We start from the raw sequence: 23215 nt of genomic DNA, 5'->3' as shown, positions 1-23215 counted from the left end.
CCTTATAATTTATATACGAAAAATGAACGAAAAACAAATATGTAACACACAAACCAACGACACCACCAAATTACATGCTTATGACTTGGAACAGGCACATACATAGAGAATATGATGGGGTTTTAACATGTTAGCGGAATCCCAACCCTCACTTAACTGGTACCGGTGTAACAGTACAAGAAAAGAACAATTCCCTATATCCATTGAGAACTTGCCCTATTTGCAGAGGTAAAAAAGTCTCTTGGATGCCCGGTGACTTCCAAATTTTATTCCAATTTTATAAGATAGAGACACCAGCATTTTCATTATGAAATAATTAGTAACTTCTATATTTTTTTTGGCAAGGGAAATTCAATCAAAGAGGTTTCATGTCTGTTTTCCCTTAATTCAACCTGTTTGCACTTAATTTCAGAGGTCAACAAATCTCTTGGATGGCCAATGACTCCCTTATTTTATTCCATTTTTATAAAATAGAAACATCAGTCTTTTTAGAATGAACAAAATAGTAATTTCTGGTTTTTTTTGCTGTGATAATTAAATCAAAGTGGTTTTATGTCTGTGTGGTCCATATTTAACCTATTTAAACTAATTTTCAAAGGTAAAACAATGTCTTTGGTGGCCGTTGACACTAACAAATTTAACTTCTAAATTTGCAGTTTATTGATATGTTCGTGTAGTTTTAACAATACCGTCAAAAGTGTTTAAAAAGAAGTTATTATAAAATGTGTTAGAACCTTATGCTACTTATACGGAGCTACAGGTATGATATCAGGACAGATGTTCAAATGATATATTTGGGAAACAGCCATTGAAATTGGCATGTTTCTGAAATATTTTAAGCATCGTTGATTTTATCACCTTTTGATGTGTGGCACATGCCAGTGAACTAAATCTTTATAGACAGAAAATATTAAAGCACATTAATGTCTATAATTAGAGGAAGCAGAAGACGAAGAAAAGTTGGTTTGACCAAAGGATCTGGAGGGTGTCCTTCATTTCTGTATTCTTTAATGTTTTAGGCCGTTTTTCTCTATTCCTTCAACTTTTTGTTTATTATTATCAATTCTTTATGTTTGAAAAACTTACTTTTTTGTATTTTATATTTCTTTTTTTCAATTTTCTCTATTCTAAATACTTTTTGGCCATCATCATCTATTCTGTAAAACCCCATCAACATCCTCCTTTTTCCGATGTTATGTTATTATAGTTTTAACACTCTCCATTCAAAGTAAAAGTGAAGTTTCAGAAGATAAGTGCACTCAGTATTGTTGTCTAGACGCACAACATAACGAAATTAAAGCTGAAAAGGACGCTTGTCCAAGTTTAGAAGAATAGATCGCACGGTGATTGATTATTTAATTCCACAAAGTTATTTTTACGTTTGAGAGGATAACGAAATAAGCGATTAAATTATCTGACATATTTGTATTTTGCGTTGATCGTTCCCCATGACGTTTAATCCAGAAACGTGCTCCAGGCGCATGAAATTAAAAAGTGGTGTTGTCACTCGTTTGTTAATGTTACTTTTAAAAAAGGCAACAGTAGTATACCGCTGTTCAAAAGTCATCAATAGATTGAGAAAAACAAATCCGGGCTATTAACTAAAACTGAGGGAAACACATCAAATATAAGAGGAAAACAACGAAACAACTGAAACAATAAAAAGCAACACAAAAAAAACCTTAAAAAACGACAATGCAGCACACACAAGAACGAACTATGAGATTATAATAAAAATATGCAATGACCTCTTTTCAAAGAGTTAGCAGATAAATACATTAATTAGCATCAGAAAAAAATTCAAAAAAATCAGAAACAGTAACTGTCGAATAATTGATTTCATCATTCCTAATCACTTTAAAGGAAAAAACAGCAATAAAATGTCAATCAGTTAATTTTCCTGTGAAGTGATTTGGTTCAATAAACCTTTGAGTAAGTGAATAAGGTAGATTTTTTTATCTTAATGGTTAAGTTATAGCAAGCAATTAAAATTTTCTAATACTATTAAATAATTTTTAAATGGTATTGAAAATGAAATATTACGTTTAACTTTTTTATATTAGAATATAAGGTTACAACTTGTATGATAATAACAGCTGTAATTTAGGCCTCAATGGAAACTGAGGGTTCAGGATATTTGTTAATCGAACAGTTAAACACCCTGCAAAATATATTTTTTTTTTTTTTTTATCTTTATTAAGTAATAATATGATTTTTTTTATCTTTATTCCTGTGAGTATAAATATGATTAAGTGATACTTATTTTACAGATCAAATTGGAAATTTGTAATACACATTATAAGTATAATATTGTAAGCTTTCTTTAAAACTTACCGCGGCGATCTGTTGCACAAATTATCTGTATTCTGTTTTAGTCAATCCAAATCAGCGGTTCGGCTTTCTGGTTTGGCTGTAGGTTTTCGACTGATAGATCCGGAACGAGGCTCTTTCGTCTTCCTGATCTGTATCCTTCATCAGTGGAGCACCACCGAACTCCGAAGTACTCATTCACCCTGACCTTATAAAAAAGGAGTAACCCCCGGAGAAAAACAAAAGATCCTATGCTGGGGGAATATCAGTATGAAATATCATAAAAATATAGAATTAGAAATACAGTGGACCGCCCGGTATCCCCGCCCCTTGGAAATTGTACAACAGGTGGCCCCCTATCTTTGACGACCTGGGATCCCTAAGACACTCACCCAGGGATTATACATATATACATTATTTCATCTTGGCCAACGGGCCGTCAATTTCATTAATAAGATGGCAACTGGCTATAACTAAAAACAATTTGAAGCCAACGGGCTGTAAATTCATTTATAAATGGCCAACGGGCCCTGATGTCACCATTTTACACTAGAGTTGCCAACTCCGTACAGACGGCTACAATTGAGGTGGGCCACCCGTAAAATCTACCATGGTGAGGTTGCCCTCTCTGTTCCCACCGCCTTTGCCACCTCAAACAGGTAATGAGGACGGCCATGCCATGCATTAGGCGTGGGAAAGTAAGAGGCATCACTCTCCAAAATGACCCTGAACGGAGACACCGTTCTCAAGGCGTCTTTCTGCTCGGAGTTGAAGGAATGGACGCCCATTCCAAACCCAAAGTAGGCATTGTAGTAAGAGTCCTGCCACTCTCTCACCTGAGCCACCCCCCTTGGAAGCAATGGAGATGGATCAGCTGTAGAGGATTCACTGCAATGCCCTTCATAACTCCCAAAATTTTACGATGGGCTCGGGCGTAAACCCGGTCCAGTCGGTCGCCCCAGATGTGCAGGACCACGGGCTGGTCAAAGCGACACGACTGGAGTGCACATCGTAAAGTGGAAATTTGACGGGCGTGCAGTTTTTCCTCCACGGTGAAATCCACTCCCACCTCTCCAAGAGCGGACACACTCGGATGGGACACCAGTTGGTGGAACCGGTGCTGAGTGGCATCCTCGATCTGCACAGCACTCTTGGGTGGATTCCCACCGCCCCGACCCTTCCCGGTTCCAGCCTCAAAGGTACACGGGGCCAAGTCTTCGGGTCACAGAAAACTGCCACACCTCCAGCCAGCTTGACTGGGCCCAAAGGGACAGGGTTCAACCGCACCCTAAGAAAATCACCCAGGGATGTCCGGGAAGGCAGCCCAATCTTACTCAGTGACCTTTCCAGATGCATGTGACTGTGAATGCCTCTGGAAGGTCCCTGCACAATTGGGACTCCACTCCCCTACTTCCTGAGCAATTCCCCGGGTGCCCTGGTCCCTATGCCTCCACAGACAAGGATGAGCCTCGTGACCCTAGACACAGAAGTGGCTTGCTTTGACTGGGACACGGGAGAGACATTAGGGAGGGTACAAGCCGGGTAGGGAGGGAAAGGAGGGAGGGAACGGGTCTGGAGAGTGTCCCGTGGAACTGAACACCCCAATCTGTCCCAAGGGCCTGGGAGCCCCCTGTGTGCAAACCGCAGCACCCAGCCTGCTGAAAACTCCTGCCTTGGCTGGTGGACTCCCCTGCTCACTAGAAAATCTCGCCTGAGGAGGGCTCACTGGAGCTGATGTTGACTTTCTCCAGATAGGCCCGATGTTGATGCCCCTGTAAGAGAGCAATTAACTCCACCTGCGCCCTCCAGTGCATGAGCATTGCAGGCGTGTTGATTGGCGATAGATTGAAGGTTGGCGGAACCTCCCACTGTGCCAATTGGCACACTACTGTCATGGCTCCCAACTCATCGCTCAGGTTCTCTGGAGTCAGCCCTAAGTCTCCAGTTGGCTTATTACCCAATGGATGAGGTTCCCCACAGCAGCCCCCTAGGGCCCTAAAGAGTGTGCTCAACGAGGTGAGGCGCAATCGGGCTAACCCTGGGTCGGAAACTTCCAGGTCCCGGAACACCTCGGCCACATGTTCTGCTAGGATGTGCCCTTCCAGGCCTGGTCCCCGGGCTTCACAGCCAGACACTGGACAAGACAGTCCAGTACCAACTGATCCACCCTGCCCTCCATAGTGAGATGTTGCCACCTCACTGTTAGCTGGGGAGCCAGACTGGTCCCGACACACTTTGTGACCCTGAGCCATCCCTAGGACCCCCTGAGGTGAGATTGTCTGGAGAGGTGAGGCCGCTGCCATGGCCTTTCGTGTGGCAGCTCTCCTCTTTTTGTCTGGCCTGCTCCTGTTTTTTTCTCTTTTTCTTATTCTTTACCACCTTCCCCTTCATCTCAACCTCAGTGGCTCCCCTGTACCTCAGGGTACAACTGTCTGAGCTCCTCCTCTGAGACAACAACTACCAGTTCCATCACCACTTTCGTGACGGAGGACTGCATTGGCGACACTGGCTAGCTTTCATCTGAGGTCTTGATCTGTTCACTTTCCATCTGAAATAAATTTACCTTAGAGTGCAGGGAGATCCTGGACACGTGCACTCCTGTGGAGACCGAACATCCAGGACACAGATAGGCGTCCATTCCATCAGCCTCCCCAGGAGTGATGTTTATACACTGTCCAAGGAACCATTCCCTGCACTTATCACACCTAATTATCAGACCCCCATCATCTGGTCCCCGACATGAACAACACATGTGCTTACCCTTTTTTCCCCTGGGTCCCAACTCCTCTATTTCCTTCCAATTTTTACTTATTATTTGGGCTTGTAGTTTTTTTACACCAATTAGGGACTTCCCTATCCTTACACAACTTAATTCGGTCATGACGGGCCACTACCATTGCTGTTTTCATTTTGACCCTGTAAAGGTATGGAGTAAGACTTTCCACCACCACCCCGGGCCCTTCCAGGATGGAGTCAATTTTCGACATTTTTCCTTGATGGTGGCCGTATCCAATTGATACACTAGGTCCCCCACTTTAAACATTTTTACCACCTACTTAAGAGCGTAATCCCTTTTGAGGCGTTCTTGTGCCGTTTTAAGATAGGCCCTAGCCAGCTCATGTGCCCTTTGGATGGCTTCCTTTAGGTCTGATACATATTTTTCTCTATCCTAAATTCCCTCCCCCTGTGCCCCCTGAACATCAACTCAGCGGGCTGATTGACTTCTCTGCCCAACATGAGATGATTAGGAGTAAACCCGGTGTTTTACTGACTGACGCACGGAACGCACCAGCCAATTGCGGAAGGAAAATATAGATCCCAGGACTTTTGATTTTTTCCAACAAAGCATCACACTGAAGCAGTTAGCGTTCGATTGCTACGCTCTACTTGACCATCGGAGGACGGGCGGTTCTACTCTTGTGTATTTGAAGCAGGTCGCACATGGTCTTAAACAGATGGGATTCAGAATTCCTCCCCGGATCAGTGAATACTTGGAAGGGACTCCCGAAACGAGAGAAAAATTCATTCACTGCTGTACGGGCTGTTATATCAGCGCCCTATGCGGGAAGGGGGATACATTATACCCATTTGGAAAACTGATCAATCATCATGAGGATATATTCATTTCCTCGTTCGGTTTTTGGGAGGGGTCCCACAAAATCTAAATGAACCCTTTCCTTTAGTGCCCCGGCATGATGTTTAACCATAGGGTGCCGGTTTGGACGAGTAGCCTTTTTGTTTTGGCTACACAGGGCACAACTTGCTGCATACTGTTCAATGTCTTTCTTCATCCCTCCCCAATAATACATTGACTTGATCCCTTGGTAGGTTCGGTCCCCCTTGGTGGCCCGCTGCAGGAATATCATGACACAACTCCGTAAGCTTCTTTCGTGATACTTGAGGGATAACTACTCTGTTTGTATCCCCGGTGGATCCTGCCTTATACAAGATGCTATCCCCCATAAGGACAAATAATTCCCGATTTAGTCAGTAGTACTTGGTGGCGGGACCGCTAAGAAAGATTTCCTCCTCCGAAGTTTCCCCCTTTTGTTTTTCTCCATTGAACGGTCAACCACCCATTTTAATTCCAGGTCCTTACTTTGATTTTCTTTTAATTCCTCCTGACTGTATCCCAAGTTCATCCCAAGGTCCCTCCTATTTCCTGCACCCAGATGTCACCCTTCCCCTCTGACCATATAGCCAATTCGTCCCCATTCTACACGGATACCCGGGATATTTGCACCACTGGTTCTAGTGTGTCTCTTGTTTGTGTATTACCATGGGGTTTCTTTGCCAAGGGTATCGATCATCGACATTTTCTGTGAACTGTCCTCAATTTTGTTGAGCTCGGGCACAGTACGTACATCCCCCACAAATCTGCTAGAACCTTTTCTACTTGAAACTCTGGGCAAGGGGCATATTGAGGCAATCGATATAGAGCGTCAGCATTATGATGTTTAGTCCCGGGCCGGTGTTTGATTTCCATATCAAACTGACTGATTTCTTCCAGCCTCCGGGCTAAATGTCCCTGGGGTTCCTTGAAATTGGTGAACCAAGTGTAAACCGTAAACCGCCGCCCAAGCAAGTAATGTCTGAATAGCCTAGTGAACCTGACAATGGCCAACAACACCTTTCGGGTAGTACAATATATTTCCGCTGTTCCGGGGTAAGGGTAAAGCTAGCATAGGAAGTGGCCCGTTCCTGTCCTCCCTGAATCTGCAATAATAGTTCCGCCCCAATAGCCTTGTCGGAGGCGTCCGTGTTTAAGATAAAAGGGTCTGTTGCATTGGGCAATGACATGACAGGGGTTGACACCATGGCTTCCCTGAGTCTGTCGAAATAGTTATCAAAATTACCAGGATTATAATTTTATACGCCAGACGCGCGTTTCGTCTACATAAGACTCATCAGTGACGCTCAAATCAAAATAGTTAAAAAGCCAAATAAATACAAAGTTGAAGAGCACCGAGGATCCAAAATTCCAAATTCCAAAAGACTGTTGGTGCTCGTTTCCCCAGGAATAGGGGCGTTTTCCGGTTAAGGCTTGAAGGGGTAAAGCTATATTAGTATAGTCTTTTATAAAGGCCCTGTGATAATTTACGAACCCCAAAAACCGTTCCACTCCCTTTGAGTTTCGGGGCCTTGGCCAATTTTGTATATCCTTTACATATCCCGGGCCAATTTCCATCCCTTTGGGGCCTACAACCTTACCTAAATATTCTACCTTTTTCCTAAATAAATCGCACTTTCCGGGTTTTAGTTTGAGCCTGTGCGTCCTGAACCTTTCAAATACCAACCTCAGGTTTGCCAAGTTGTCCCCAAAATCCCTTCCCAAGACTAATATATCATCCAAGAAAGCCAACACTACCCGCCATGTTAACCCCCGGAATACAAGGCTTATAACCCTGGAGTATGTGGCTGATGCATTGCATAACCCAAAAGCCATGCGTGCAGACTCAAACAGCCAATATTTGGTGAAAAAGGCGGTTTTTGGCCGGTCCTCCTTTTTTATTTTGACTTGCCAATACGCCGAATTGGCATCCAAATTGGAGTACCACACATTTTCTGCTAGGGTGTCTATGCACTCTCCTACTAAGGGGAGTGCAAATATTTGGTGGGTATAGGCCCCATTGACCCTCCTATAGTTCACACACCACCTAACGCTACCATCCCTCTTCCGTATAAGGACTGGGGCAGACGCCCACTCAGATACGGATGGCTGAATTACCCCAGACTGTAACATTGTTTCTAAATGAGCCTCCTCTTCTTGGGCAAAACCTAAGGGTGTACGCCGCATTCGCTGTTTAATAGGGGTGATTCCCGGTATCAATGCCATGTTCCAAGGCCGTGAAATTGTCCAGGTCCAAATCATTGCTAGCAAAGACATCCTGAAATTCATGTAACAGGGAACACAAGGTCTCCTCCTCCCCTTTGGACAAATCCTCACCTGACCTAGTGAGCATGTCTTGTAAGTGTTGGGGCAACGGCTTTTCATGAACATCTCCAACAACCCCCATCTTGCACACTCTAGGGCCTGGGGGCTCCCCCACTTCGACTTCCCGAGCTTGGGCTAGTAAGTCCTCTTTTGAGATAACCAGGGACTGCCAGTAAGGTTTATAAGACACAACAGCGGATTTTGACCCACATCATGTAAGGTTCTGGGTATGAGCAAACTGCCCTCAGCCTTTGCCTCAATGATGTATTCTCGGCTCATGGGTTTGGCCAACACACCCATTACTCTTTGAACTGAATTGGCTGGGACTGTGTGATTTCTTCCCGCCCGTACCTCAGTTGTTTGGGGCAATGAACTGGCCTGACCCCATGAAATTTGGATGACCTCTCCGTGAATAGACAATTGATTCCTATGTAGGTCAAGAGATATGCCCTGCTTCCTTAAGAAGTCTATCCCCAATAGCATCTGATCCCCAATTAGTGTTACATATATGTCCCATGTGAATTCTTGTTTCCCCAACTTAATATAAAAAGGCCCAGCAACAAAACCATTCATTTGTAGGCACTTTCCTGCAGTGTTCATCACCACCTTATTAAGGATAGGAGATAGCTTCTTTAGACTCTTGTACGTTTCCTCTGATATCAAGGTAACCTGAGTTGCATCGACCTTTTGACCCTGAACTATCCAAGGCACCCGATACATATCCCCCCGTTAGCTGACTTATGGTTATCATTTCTCTTTCCCCTTCTGTCACCAAGTCCCCCTCCTCCTCACTGTATGAGCTATCGCACAGTGTTTGTTCCCCTTCCTCCTCAGACTCTTCGTCTTGTGACCCCAATTCAGACATGTCCATGGCAGTGAGACTGATGGGTTCCCTCGCAGGTCCTTCTATAAGTTTTTCTGTTCGAGTTAAGTCTATATCGTCTGTGGACGATGGGTCTGGTGGGATGGGAGATAATGATTTAGTGGCCCCTAATTCTTTGGAGTGGGACTGTTCCTCTGGGCGTTCCTGCACAGATGGGGAAATTACTTCCTCTGAAATGGATAATGGGTCCTCCGGTATCATTTCTATTTGATTGATGGTACCCTCCCTATTTAAATGAGGTGGTTTTTGGCTTATCACGAGGTCCTTTATACTCCCTGGCTTAGGGGCCAGACTCAGACCTCTTGAGTCGACCCGTTGGAGTTTAACGGACCCTTGTTGTCCTGGAAGGTTACCTTTTTACCCCCAGGTCTAGGAGAATAAGACCTTTGAAATTTTGGGAGGGGCTTCTGGATGGGGCCTAGTATTATTGCGGACTATAAAAGAAAGCTTTTTTTGTTATTTCAGACATGATATTGCCCAGACTTCCGCTTACCTCCCCTTTGAAGGCATGAAATTGGTCCTGTAAATCCTGGACATCTTTAGGGGAATGTTCTTAAGGGGTAATTTTGGAAGGAGCATTATTGGAGACTGGGCCTGAGGTGGAACATACAGTTTAGTGAACTTATTGAACCCAAACCGTTTGGCGAACTTACCCACCAAGTCCTCATAAGACAAGTCATGCCTTCTCTCTACGAGCAAGGCATAAAACTCAATGGGTTTCCCATCAAGCTAGGGACCAGCACAATTGATCTTTGCACTCCCCTGAAGACCACCCACTGACCTGGCATAATAGGGAAAATTTGGCGTAGAAAGCCTGCCAGTTGGTTTTCCCATCATACTTGAGACTCTTTTGTAGGATTGGAGGTCTAACCGCCGTAAAGCCCCTTTGTATTTGGTTATCTGCCCCCCCCCCCCTGTTCCCTTGTGGTCATATGCATCCCGACGAGAGCTTCTCTGGTCCCCAGATCCCCGTCTAGGTTCCCCTGACCCTGTGGGTATCCCATGCTACTGGCGTACCTCGATACAGGTGCCTCACTCTCCATCTGGGCATCTCTAAGCCTTGGGCCCTCATTATCAATATACCGATTTTGAAAACCCCCTCTTTCCCTTCCTGTATCTCCGGCATTGTTATACCGAGATCGATCGGGGTGTTTCCCTTCAGACCTGTAATCCCTCGCACCCCCATAAGCAATCATGGGCCTGTCTGATTGGTCCTGGTGGGCCCCCATGTCTTCCCTGAACCCACAGTTAAGTTCTACATCATCTTGAAAATTTGGATGCTTTGATGGAGATGTGGACAGTGTCTCCCTAGCTCTGGGTGTCTCTACTGATTGACTGGGATAATAATTTGCGGTTTGCCCCTACCCCTTTCCTGTATGAGGCTATCAATCCGCTGCACCTTTTCCTGATTTCCTATTTCCTCCTTGCAATATTTATTAGCCCCCCCCCCCCTGTTGGATGGCAAAGAGGTACTAAAATCCGTTGACTCTAGAGCTGCATCAGTGACCCTCATATAGGGGACCTCCCGTAGGTCCTCCAACTCAAGAATCCACAAACCTTCCCTTTATTCCCAAATGTTTGCTCCAATGTTAGCCCCAACCACTTGAATGGATAACAACTCTTCAAAAGTGACAGAGTTTATGTGGACTCTTACCATGGTTACATTTTGAACACACATACATGTAATAAACAATAAACAATTTAGGTTTAAATTAGGGTTTGAGCAAGGGTATCTACTGAAAAGGGGTATTTATAATATAGAACTGTTTTTGTATGGTTTTACAACAACATAAATTTTGTTTTAACTGGGGATCAAGCTTATAAGTTGACCCCAGAGGTATGGATATAAAATAGCAATTGTATGCGCGTGGTTTGCTTTTAATTTGACACTTACAATTTCTTCTTTCTGTTTATAACTTGAAGATTCTTTGCAAATTTTGGTTGCAAATGGAAGTTGAACTGCGTAAGTCAACTGAGTGCAATACGCGGCGGGATTTGGATTGGGGTTTACAAAATTCCCTACAAGGGTATTGCAGAACAATTAAGGGGTTTACACTTGTTCCTAAAAGGGCTCCGCAAACGGCCAAGTGTAAAAAAATCCCTAAAAATAAAAAACCGTGACCAACACTTAGCCATAAAAGGTTCCCTTCCCGGTGCTTTAACTTCCCCTCCCAAATTAACTAACCCAGCAAAGCTGTAGTTAGCGAAAACTGAAAATAAGTGACCTGTCAGGGATCCCCTAAAAACAAAACTTGGTGCTGTTTTTGGCTCCTTGCAAATTGCAATTTCGATGCAGAATTCGACTCCCCAAGTGAATTGGTTCGAAACAAAGATGCTCGCAGCGCTAATGTGGGCTTTATTTAAAACTTACCGCGGCGATCTGTTGCACAAATCATCTGTATTCTGTTTAAGTTAATCCAAATCAGCGGTTCGGCTTTCTGGTTTGGTTGTAGGTTTTGACATATCCGGAACGAGGCTCTTTAGCCTTCCGGATCTGTCTCCTCCGTCAGTGGAGCACCACCGACGACCCCGAGGTACTACACTATTCTGTCATTGCATATAATGGTATTATACAAAATAGTATTAATGTCTTTACATATAGTATTCAGTTGTTCAGATTAACAACATTGATATATTAAACACATATTTAAAGCATCCAAAATCAAGGGAAATAACTCTTTATCAAAACTATGTGCTCAACATACTTCATAGTTAATTCAACCTTTTTAAACAAAATACATTATAATTCTAATAACATGTTACTTATCCTTACCAACATGTGTAGCAAGGAAGTTACTGATTTGGCACATACATACGGGTATATCACACAGTGATATCTATATGACAGCTTACGAGGACTTGTTGATAGAGGGTTACTGCTCACAAGGAAGCTATTAAGAGGGTGTCCATGGAAAAACCAGGCAGTGGATGGCACATGACATATTTTGTTTTTAAAATGTTTTCATTTATTTCATATCATAAATTCATTCTTTCTCAAAGTTGAATTTTCTTTTTCTATTAACTGCAACAAATAAAGAGAAAAAAAATACATAGAAAGCACTGAAAATTCATTGAAAAGGGGAGATAACTCTTCATTTTGTACAAAATTGTGTTGCATTGTTAGTGAACTTTAAAATCATTTTCTGAGCCATCCACAGTTGATTCAGAAATATCTTTGACATATATAGCCTTTGTATGATATAAACATTGCATCGGAACCAAAAATGCAGTGGGAAAAAAATTATGATGTGCCACCCATATCACAGGATTTGCCTGATATTTACATGGACAGCCTCTTAAACCAAGAGTTGTTCCAAATTGTGAAGTTGAAATCATCCCTTCGTAAATTTTACGGACGCCATCACGTGTTGGTTGACCGTTATGGAATAACCGTTTCACAAATGATATCGGTTATGTTCCTTACGTCGTAACTACAATCCCCTTCCCTTTCATGAATTTGACCTACCGAAATAGACTATTCACCGGATTTGTAATCACATAAGCAACACGACGGGTGCCGCATGTGGAGCAGGATCTGCTTACCCTTCCGGAGCACCTGAGATCACCCCTAGTTTTTGGTGGGGTTCGTGTTGTTTATTCTTTAGTTTTCTATGTTGTGTCATGTGTACTATTGTCTTCTGTTTGTCTTTTTCATTTTTAGCCATGTCAGTTTGTTTTAGATTTACGAGTTTGACTGTCCCTTTGGTATGTTTCGTTCCTCTTTTACGAATTTTTTAAACCAAAATTACAATATTAAATAACGGGTTTTAATGAAACCACATTTAAACATAGACAAAATTATAAAACATATAATATAAACAATGTCCTTGTGTAATAAATAAAACATTACTCGGACAATACTTTGAATATTTGTAGATACGTAGGTCGCTATCTAATACAACTTTGTTTATGTTTTCTATCAATCAACAATGTTATTGTGCACGGACTAATTCACACAAGTAATACACGGTGGCATTTATAATCTACTCATAACAAAGTCTTTTGGAATACATATTAAAGTATCGATCGGTGTGTACTTTCTAAACTGATTTACAGATAGCTCTAACGAATGACTACCAGTACTTTATATAATAAAATAAGTGTCAAAGTCAAAATGTCAAGTCTGTCAATACAATATAATCATAACTATATTTCTATACTTTCAAACTATTTTAATGGCTACGTACTGTACATAAACGTCTGTTCATTTCGACTTAATTCTTCCATCTAACTCTAGACAAAGAAATTCACAACTCAGCGGTAAAACTTTAAACTAACCAATCAGATTACTTGAAATCAAAGTAATCATGAATATTCAACAATAATGTACGATACTTCAAAGTTTATATAAGACAATATATTCTCAAGTTGTATCTGATAATTACATAATGATACATCTTTATTTTAAAATTGCAATATTACACATTTATTTCTGTTCAGGATTGTCACTCATCAAGTAATCTTGAGTCCGAATTCGACATTTATCTCAGAATATATGATGAACAAAGTCATTGGGAATATTTTGTAATTATAACATGATAGCTTACATATTGATAGCGCTTCCTATCGGAAATATGACAGTTGTTACCTTTTTGTTTGATGTGTTCGGCCTTTTTATTTTGCTATCAGATTAAGGACTTTACGTTTTGAATTTTTCTAAGGAGTTCAGTATTTAACGATTACAAAATTGAATTTAAAATTACTTATTACTACATGAACTAACTTTTTATGTAGGAAGTCAAGATTACAAGTTGTATTACAATAATAGACAACTGTTTTTGATATATTTAATTCATTTGTTTTCAGACTCGTCACGATCCAACTGATTATGAGTCATGGGTAAGTTTTATAGTACACATTAATTGAAAATAAATAATTTGGAAAATTTGGATATTATGAAATCACAGCTTGAATATTTTTATTGTAGTTTATAATCTTCTTTGTCTAATTAATTGTTGGCATGCCACAAAACCAAGTTCAACCCACCATTTTTATTCCCCTTTAAAAATGTCCTGTACCAAGTCTGGAAGATGGCCATTGTTATATTATTGTTCGTTTCTGTGTGTGTTGCATTTTAATGTTGTGTCGTTTGTTTTCTCTTATTTTTGAGTTATTAGGATAAGACGTGTTACGGTACAGCTTGTTTATCCCGAATTCATGTATTTGGAGATGTTATATGTGTTATTCTCGTGGGATTTTGTCTGATGCTTGGTCCATTTCTGTGTGTGTTGCGTTTCGGTGTTGTGTCATTGTTCTCCTCTTATATTTAATGCGTTTTCGTCGGTTTTAGTTTGTTACCCCGATTTTGTTTTTGTACATGGATTTGTGAGTTTTGAACAGCGCTATACTACTGTTGCATTTATTTAGCGCTCCTAAACAGTACTGTATATTATTACTTGATATTCTCTTATTTTTCTGCCAAACATAATACATATTAAGTGCAAAATAATGTCATGGTCCAAATGTGCTTTAAGTTGCAAGCCATATGAACTTGAAAAGGAAACCGGAAGTGACCCTCTGTAAATCATTAGTAGCTATATGTGTGTACTTTATTAATGTAAATGTATATAAAACTATATATATAATCGAAATCAGGGTCAAGCTATCAATCAAGATGACAGCGAAAGTGACATTTTTGAAAACGGAAGTAACAAATTATCTCTTTTTTTTAAATTGTGAAGAAACCATATTATTTTTTTCATCTCTCAGTAAGATGTCATTCGAATCTGGAAATAACATTTTAAACCCGATTTCACCATTTCATATCAATATACATGTTTTTTGGTAGAAAGACATCGATTGTTCTTTGAACAATTGTTTTTTTAATAATCAGTATTGTTCTCTTCTTCCGCCACATGTTTGCTTACGGTGCTTAGTGAGATGTCGCTTAGATTGTTTGCATATTCTATTGAATTGTTATGGCGACTTTGAAACTGACTGTATAAACCATGGGATTGAAAACGCGCGTATGCAATGGACGATCTGATAATTTATGATCCGAAAATATATCGTATGATGTACTTAAGAAAGTTAGAGAGAATGAGATTGGTTTAGAACACAAACTGTTTATGTTCGACTCCAGTATGCACGTACATTGAGAGGAAATTAAAGCGTTTAATTCAATAAGCTACTAATGTGTATTTCTTTAAGCACAGTTAAAATAGTCTTGATTCCATTTATTGTGTCACACATATGTATAAGTAAAGAGTTGTCTTTTCTTGAAAATTATTTTTCTCTTTATATCTCATGTACAGGAATCTGATATGAAAATAATATCATTGTTTGGGTTTCATTTGTTGGTCTTCCTTAGAATGAAAAGTGCAGTCCTTGAGTCTTATTCATTCTATAAAATGTGCTATTGTATTTGTTTCTCATTCATCTTAAAATCCTGCAAAAAAAATTAATATTATTATATACAATATAATTAATTTATAAGCCCCATTGCTATATATAATTATGCATGATATCTATTACTTCAATCATTGTACTTGATTTATATGCTCTTTATGTGCCCTGTTATATATATTTTGAACATAAAAATTATCTTATTCTTATTCTGATACCAAAAGAGAACTTCAATAAAATCAAATTTGAGTTAGCTTAATAGCCTATAAGCAGTTGTTGGTAGAACCAATCGTAAACTTACATGTTTGTAATAAAATAATTGCCATGTTTGTTTACTTTCTTAACAAATAGATTAATCTAAACTCATAAGCAATTAATCTTTCAATAGCTTTCATATCACTTAAAAAAAGGTGTCTGTAACAATTACATAATATTTGAATACTTACATGATAATACACTTCCTACATTTCAAGTCACTTGGAAGCAGTAGAAAAACCCCAGTGAATTAAAATTCATTTAAAGACAAACATAAAATTGCATAATCAAAACTATAAAAGCAATAAACACACCAAACGTTTGTTTATCAAATCTTACAAGTAATCAATAATCTTTATGTCAATTGAATGAAATTGGTCATCAATTTAAAATGTTCATGTCTATTACTAAAAATTGGATAATATATTAACTGAGATGAGCAACTTCTCTCATTTTGTAAAATCTCAGTAGCCTGTTAACTAAAATAGGACTTAATAGTACAATTTATTTGTTTGTAGATGCATTTATAAATTATTTCTGTTTGTGTGACTGGTATTTTCTCATAAACTTAGAACATGACAATGGATATAATACTATTTGGAAAACAAATCCAAGTTTTATATTCATAAAATTCATGCTCAAATCATAATGAAAAAAAAATAATTCTGAATTATAACAATGTCATTCTCTGTTAAACATGTAAAAAAAACATCAACACTGTTCATTTGTGTGGGTGGTTTATAAAAGTATAAAAAAAATGACTAAGCATAAGGAGAGGTAGACTGGGTGGATATAATAATATAGGGGGTGCACCCCTTACTACCCAAGTTATGGAGCTATAATTAGCTAATAGTTTTAATACATTGCATACACTAAACCAAGGGTAATTAAGGGGGTATTAATATGAAACAGTTAGCTTGGAAAACATCAAGTCTAACTAATATTATAACAATCTTTCTCCGAGCATTGTTTCCATTTAGGCAAATTGATTGATTTATGAGAGCAACAGTTTTCGTCGTCGTTTATCTAAATAAATGACGAATTATGAATGTTTTGATTCACTTCAACAAATTCAATATTAAAGAAGAAATTGGTACTGGTGATAAAAGAGTTACAATTTACAACGTATTTACCTCAAATTGAATGTAAAATCCACCTTTCCATTGTGATTTCCATTTGCCGACTTCTGTGACAAGGTGCTCAACAGCTGATGATAATGTGTCGTGACGTGACAAGCTAAACATTGACGTTGATGAATCTTAGTTTTTGGCGATTTTCTTACTTAAAACTGTAAGTGTTCAATGAAACAATGGTCATGGATGAAGATATTGTAAACGTCGCAATGCTCTTGTCGAAAAACAACAATTTGTTAAATCTTTGACCTCGCTGTAGCCAAAAAATCATCACTCCATAGCAGGTTCTCCCAACGTCCGATACAGCCAATCAAAATTCGTATAGTTTCGAAAATGACGAAATAGATGAGATGTCAATGCAATCACCAAAAACCGCATTAACCTACCCGCGTACGCGTCTGGCGTACATAATTATAAACCTGGTACCTTTGCACAACTGGGTCGATGCCTCTGCTGGTGGACGTTTTGTCCCCGATGGAATCACCAGCCCCGTAGTCAACACTTCGGTGTTGACATGAATATCAATTATGTGGTTATTTTTATAAATTCCCTGTTTACAAAACTTTGAATTGTTTGAAAAACTAAGGATTTTCTTATCCCAGGTATAGATTACCTGAGCCGTATTTCGCACACATTTTGGAATTCTGGATCCTCAATGCTCTTCAAATTTGTTGGTTTTATAACTGTTTTGATATAAGCGTCACTGATGAGTCTTATGTAGACGAAAGGCGCGTCTGGCGTACTAAATTATACTCCTTGTACCTTTGATCACTATTTGACAATTTTGAAAATTACAGTTACTGTTAGGTTTGGTCTGGTTTTGACTTAAACCGTCTAATCAGATCTTATTCGCTTTCTTTAATATTCAATTATGTCTATCTCGACATGTCTTAACAAATTGATTTACCCGATAGGACTATCTATCGGACGTTTTAACCTAGCGGTAAATCCAGTCGATTAAGTCTTGACCAGACAAAAATGACTGTTTCAGACTTTTATCTTGCTACTACATTTACTTTTTGTATTTGAAGACTTGCGTCAATTGGGAATTTGATTGTTGCAAGTATCCTTTTAAATCTGTTTTTGATAATCAAATGGCAAATTGACGATTGTAACTATTCACCGACAGTAGTGTTTTTCCTTTAGTTGCTTTTTGTATTGTAATCGATAAATATATTAGTTTTTCTAAATATTTTCAATATTTAGCTACCTTTCAAAATGACTTTAAAACTCTGTACCTTCTTCATGTTCTTATTCATGTGTTCGAAAAACCCTCCAATGTGTTCCTATTAATTCATGCACAAATATTATTCATTCATTTTTTTCCAGATACCTACAGAGAGTGATGAATCGGTAAGTGGACTATTGACTATTGTATGCAATGAAATTTTAAGTCTTACTATTGGGAAAGTTACGAAGGCTTGGAAATGTTTCAAACTGTATTGTACTGTACATATATTTGTCCCATTACACACACATACATGCGTAGTTAATGTGAAAGGTTCTACAAATTGTTTATGATATTATGGGAAATAAATATTTGGGGCCTCCACAAAATCATGCAATGGACTTTCATCATTAAGTGACTAACAAGAATCACTTGATTTACATCCCTGTTTATTTAACGAATTGAGATGTTCTTTTACTGGTTGAGTGATTACGTATATCAATATTTTGTTGCACAATATTAGTAATAGGTACTAGATGATGAACAAATCGATAACTGGACAGAGAATGAGAGAAGGATCCGTCTAGTTACATTTATCACGATGACACTAACTGACGGTTAAGTTTCATTTGTTCTACTCATATAAATCACATTTTTGACTATCTCATACTCATGATAATAGTGTTCCTTATTCAAACTATTTTCGATTAGTAATCAATTGAAATATATCAATTCATTGTTACAATAGGTAATTTACCTATGTGTGGTTATCATATGTGTTAAGTAACATTCGAGTAAGTGAATAAGGTGTAGGGTGTTGTTTTACTAGTTAAGTGACTTAAAGGACTCACCTGATTAAAATCCCTGTTTATCTAACAAACTATTTATTATTCAATACCATTAAATAATACTCAAATTTGATTAAATATAAAATTTAACTATTAACGTTTTATTTAACAAAATGAAGTTACAAGATGTATGACAATAATAGACCACTGTTGATGATATATTTAAATTATTTGTTTTCAGGATGAGCACGATCCAATTGATTGTGAGGTAAGTTATTTAGTACATATTAGTCTCAGCGTCTATGTTGAACAAATTAATTGGGAATATTTTGAAAATATAATATCATAGCTTGAATGCTAACATTGTAGATAAAAAAAACTTTTTTGTCTAAATAATTGCTATCGCTATAGTTTAGTATTATTGCGTTTTCCTGAACGAACCTGTAAATAGTAATTTTAGAAAATCTCTCCGAAATCTGAATTGAATCTTCAGTTAAGATTTGTGTCTTTAGATTTTGCAATGTCTATTGTATAGTTTTTTTGTTTTTTTTTTAAATCATTTACATTGATATAGACAGATGAGGTATAAGTGCCAATGCGATAACCCAAATGACAATTCTAAAAGTAAACCATTGTAGAATGCGGCACAGCCTTCAGCACGGAGCCTTGGCCCACTACGAACAGCAAGCTATAAAGAGCACAAAACATTACTAGTGTAAAACCATTCACACGGGTAAAACCCGTTTAAAGGGTCTAATCTATATCTTTATAATCTATATAAAAACGAGAGACGAGAAACACTAATGAACTATATAAACCGACGACAACCACTGTACGCCAGATATGTTTAAAAGGGCCCCACTTTTTTTCCAGCTCGCCCAACTCTGTAAAAAATCGCCCCTCTCTTGTTTACCATCTTGCCCAACTTTTTTTTAAATCGCCCTACTTTGTTTTACCAACTCGCACCACTTTCTTAAAAATTGCACTATGGCAAATAGATATGTTCCGGACACTAAAAACTGCTCAGAGTCTGAAAATATCATATTTTGTGCTCGACCAGTAAAATCGAGATCAGATTTTACTCGACTAGTATCGTCATTATCTGAACAGCACATAACAGTAATTTTATGTACTTGACTTTGGTCTCGATCTTAATTGTGTCTGATTCATTAGTTCATGATCTAGGTGTAGTTTGAAATGGTCTCGACAAAGGTTCAACTAGTCCGAACTATCTCGACTTGCCTTGACCTTCAAATGTAGTAATGACTGGTCTGAATAAAAATATAACAAATTTCCAGGTTATTCGGTTGTTTGGTTCATCGCTGTGAAATTAAAGAATTCAATTAATAGGTTAAAAAAATGAAAAAAATTTCAGTTGGACTGCATTGAGATAGTTAATAAAAAAATATTACTTCTTCAAGTTTACTTGGTTTTTCATCAAAATTATACAGCCATCTCAGTTGTATTTTGATCTTACTTAATCCCAGATTGTTATTTAGTTTGGTGTTTAGCTGTCAAATTTAAAACTAATATATGTCAAAAAAGAGAGAACTTGAGGTTCAGACTAATTTTAGATAGTCAACTATTTCAAATCAGCTTATATTTTCATCAAACTATACAGCTATCTAAATTATATATTGATCTAATCTGGTTTATTGCTGTCTTCAAGGTTTAATTGATAAGTAATTACATGAGCTAGAACTTTCACTTCAAACTGATATCAGACAGTCAAACTTGAATGTGTTCATTACTTTTTTTTCTAACTCTCTCACAAGATAAAAATTAAAATAAAGGTTATTTTTAACTTGTCTTTACGAAAAATTTGATATGTGTACTCCAAAAACAATACAAAATGAACTGGTATGTGAGAGGACAACTGTTTTAAACATTGGCAGTCTGTGCATTGGACTTTTTATTGTCTTTGTTTTTGGAATTTAAATTTTAAAATAAAGATTTCTTTTACATTTCAATTTATTTTTCAGTCATTTAATTTATTCATTCTCCTCTTTATACAATTGAACATTAGAGTAGTTTATACATATTTCCCTCTATTCGTATGTGGAAACCGCTGTTATTTTACCAGACTTTACCAGCGCATTGCGCGAACATATCAGATCAAGCAGCACGCATGAACATTGTAAAACGAGAGACATTGTGTTTTAACTGCCTTGGAACACATCGTATACATGAATATAAGTCAAAACACTTATGCCGAAATTGCAACAAAAGACATCACATAAGTCTGTGTACTGTACGCTAATTTAACAGCAAGAACCACGATAATGACAGGAGTAGACAAAGCGTGCAAAATACAAATTACAGCCAACAGCATATGAATTTTCATGGTAACAATGGACAAGCTAATCAGACATCTGTACATTTGGTATATGACACGAATCAGAAGGAAGAGCACATTTCAATTTTATACTCATAGTCAGTCGATGTACGTACAGCTGTTCTTTTAAAAACTGCAGTAGCACCCGTATGGTCAGACAACTCATGTAGAAACACTCATATACTTATTGACGAGGGAGCACAGAGATCATTTGTGTCTGAAGATTTAGCAAGAAAACTTAATTTACAGTCAGAGGGAACTGACATTCTACGGTTATCATCATTTGGAGATAGAAACAAAAACGTTAGACATTTAGATAAATCGAAAGTGTTCGTAGAAACAGATGCAGGACAGAAAATACTGATATACGTTCTAATTGTACCAACGATTGCCATACCTTTGCAGAACAACATTCGCCACATCAACAGAGGACTGAACTATTTACGGGGACTTAAGTTAGCACATCCGGTAACACAGGACGAGTCTTTCGAAATATCGTTATTGATCAGAGATGACTACTACTGGGACTTAGTCAAGGATGAAGTCATACGGGGAAATGGTCCAACCGCCGTGAGCTCAAAGTTAGGTTTCTTACTTTCCGGTCCAGTAAGCGACAAGAGGGATAAATCGTTAATGGGTACTAGCATTTTTAATAATCTTGTTTCTCACAAAACGGAGGAACATAAAATAGAAACATTTTGGAGATTGGAATCTATTGGTATTAACTCAAAGGAAACAGACGAAGACGATACAGATTTTTTGGAAACATATCAAGACACTTCGATTGAACTCAGAGGTAATAAATACTTTGCAAAGTTATCATGGAAACAGGAACATGACGAACTACCATCAAACTATACAGTCACAAGAAGAAGAACAGACAACGTTATTAAGAAACTAAGACAAGATCCTAAACTACTAAAGAAGTATGGAGATATAATCGCCGAACAGGAACGCAGAGGATTTGTTGAGACAGTAGATGAAAAAGAACAAAAAGGCGGGAAAATTCATTATATTCCACACCACCCTATACACAAGGAATCTAGCACAACTCCTATACGAATAGTATTCGACTGCAGTTGTCGTCAATCACCAAGTCACCCAAGTCTAAATGATTGTCTTATGGACACACCACCAAAATTAAATGATTTGACAAAACTCCTAGTACAGTTTAGAGCCAACCAGTTTGCTACATGTACTGATATTTAGAAAGCTTTCTTACATGTTGGATTGAGCGAAGAAGATAGAGATGTTACCCGATTTTTATGGCTTAGTGACCCTACAAATCAAGGAAGTCAGCTGAAAACATAAAGGTTCAAAGCAGTATTATTTGGAGCGACGTCATCGCCCTTAATACTCAACGCCACAATACAGAAACATTTGAAACAATTCGGAAACAGTGAAACAGCTAAAATTCTAGAAAGAGATATTTACGTTGATAACATATTGTCTAGTATGAACAAAGAGGAAGATTTACTTACGTATTTCAAAGAAGCAAGAAGCTTGATGGCAGGAGCTGGATTCAACTTGAGATCATGGAGTTCAAACAGTACTAAATTACTAGAATTAGCTAAAGAAGAAAACGTCCTAGATACGGATAAGTATACCAAAATACTTGGAATGTGGTGGAACAGTCGAAGCGACGAGATTTTTTACCCTAAGCGTGATATTCCTACACCGGAACTACTTCAACATGTTACTAAACGAGAAGTTTTGAAATATTCTTCAAAGATTTATGACCCACTAGGCTTACTTAGTCTGGTTACAATTAGAGCGAAAATCCTGATACAAGAATTATGGAAATGTGGATTAGATTGGGACGAACTTTTACCAGATGATTTAAAGACTACGTGGATAGATTTGACCAAAGATTTGGAAAAGGCAATACAATTCACCATTCCTCGATATTATTTTAGCAAGCCATCAGCATCAACAGAATTAGTACTTCATGTATTTACAGACGCAAGTCCAAAGGCGTACGGCGCAGCAGCTTATTTGAGTAACGAAAACGAAAAAACTTATGTAATGGCGAAAACCAGAGTAGCACCAGTCAAATGATTAAC

The 23215-nt window shown here is 38.4% G+C and overlaps 1 protein-coding gene across 1 annotated transcript; it reads left to right on the top strand.

Annotated features, from left to right (window-relative positions):
* The first annotated feature begins 17037 nt into the window (after positions 1 to 17037).
* Positions 17038 to 22361, top strand: LOC134693579 (uncharacterized). Its single transcript, XM_063554421.1, has 4 exons — positions 17038 to 17058; positions 18191 to 18214; positions 19059 to 19085; positions 21252 to 22361. The coding sequence occupies exons 1-4, from the start codon at positions 17038 to 17040 to the stop codon at positions 22359 to 22361; spliced, it is 1182 nt and encodes a 393-aa protein (XP_063410491.1).
* The last annotated feature ends 854 nt before the right edge of the window (positions 22362 to 23215 follow it).

This window comes from Mytilus trossulus, chromosome 12 (genome assembly GCF_036588685.1).
Source record: "Mytilus trossulus isolate FHL-02 chromosome 12, PNRI_Mtr1.1.1.hap1, whole genome shotgun sequence".
Taxonomy (NCBI): domain Eukaryota; kingdom Metazoa; phylum Mollusca; class Bivalvia; order Mytilida; family Mytilidae; genus Mytilus; species Mytilus trossulus.
The sequence above is the reverse complement of the archived record's forward strand: the minus strand, read 5'-3'. Positions and strand labels throughout refer to the sequence as shown.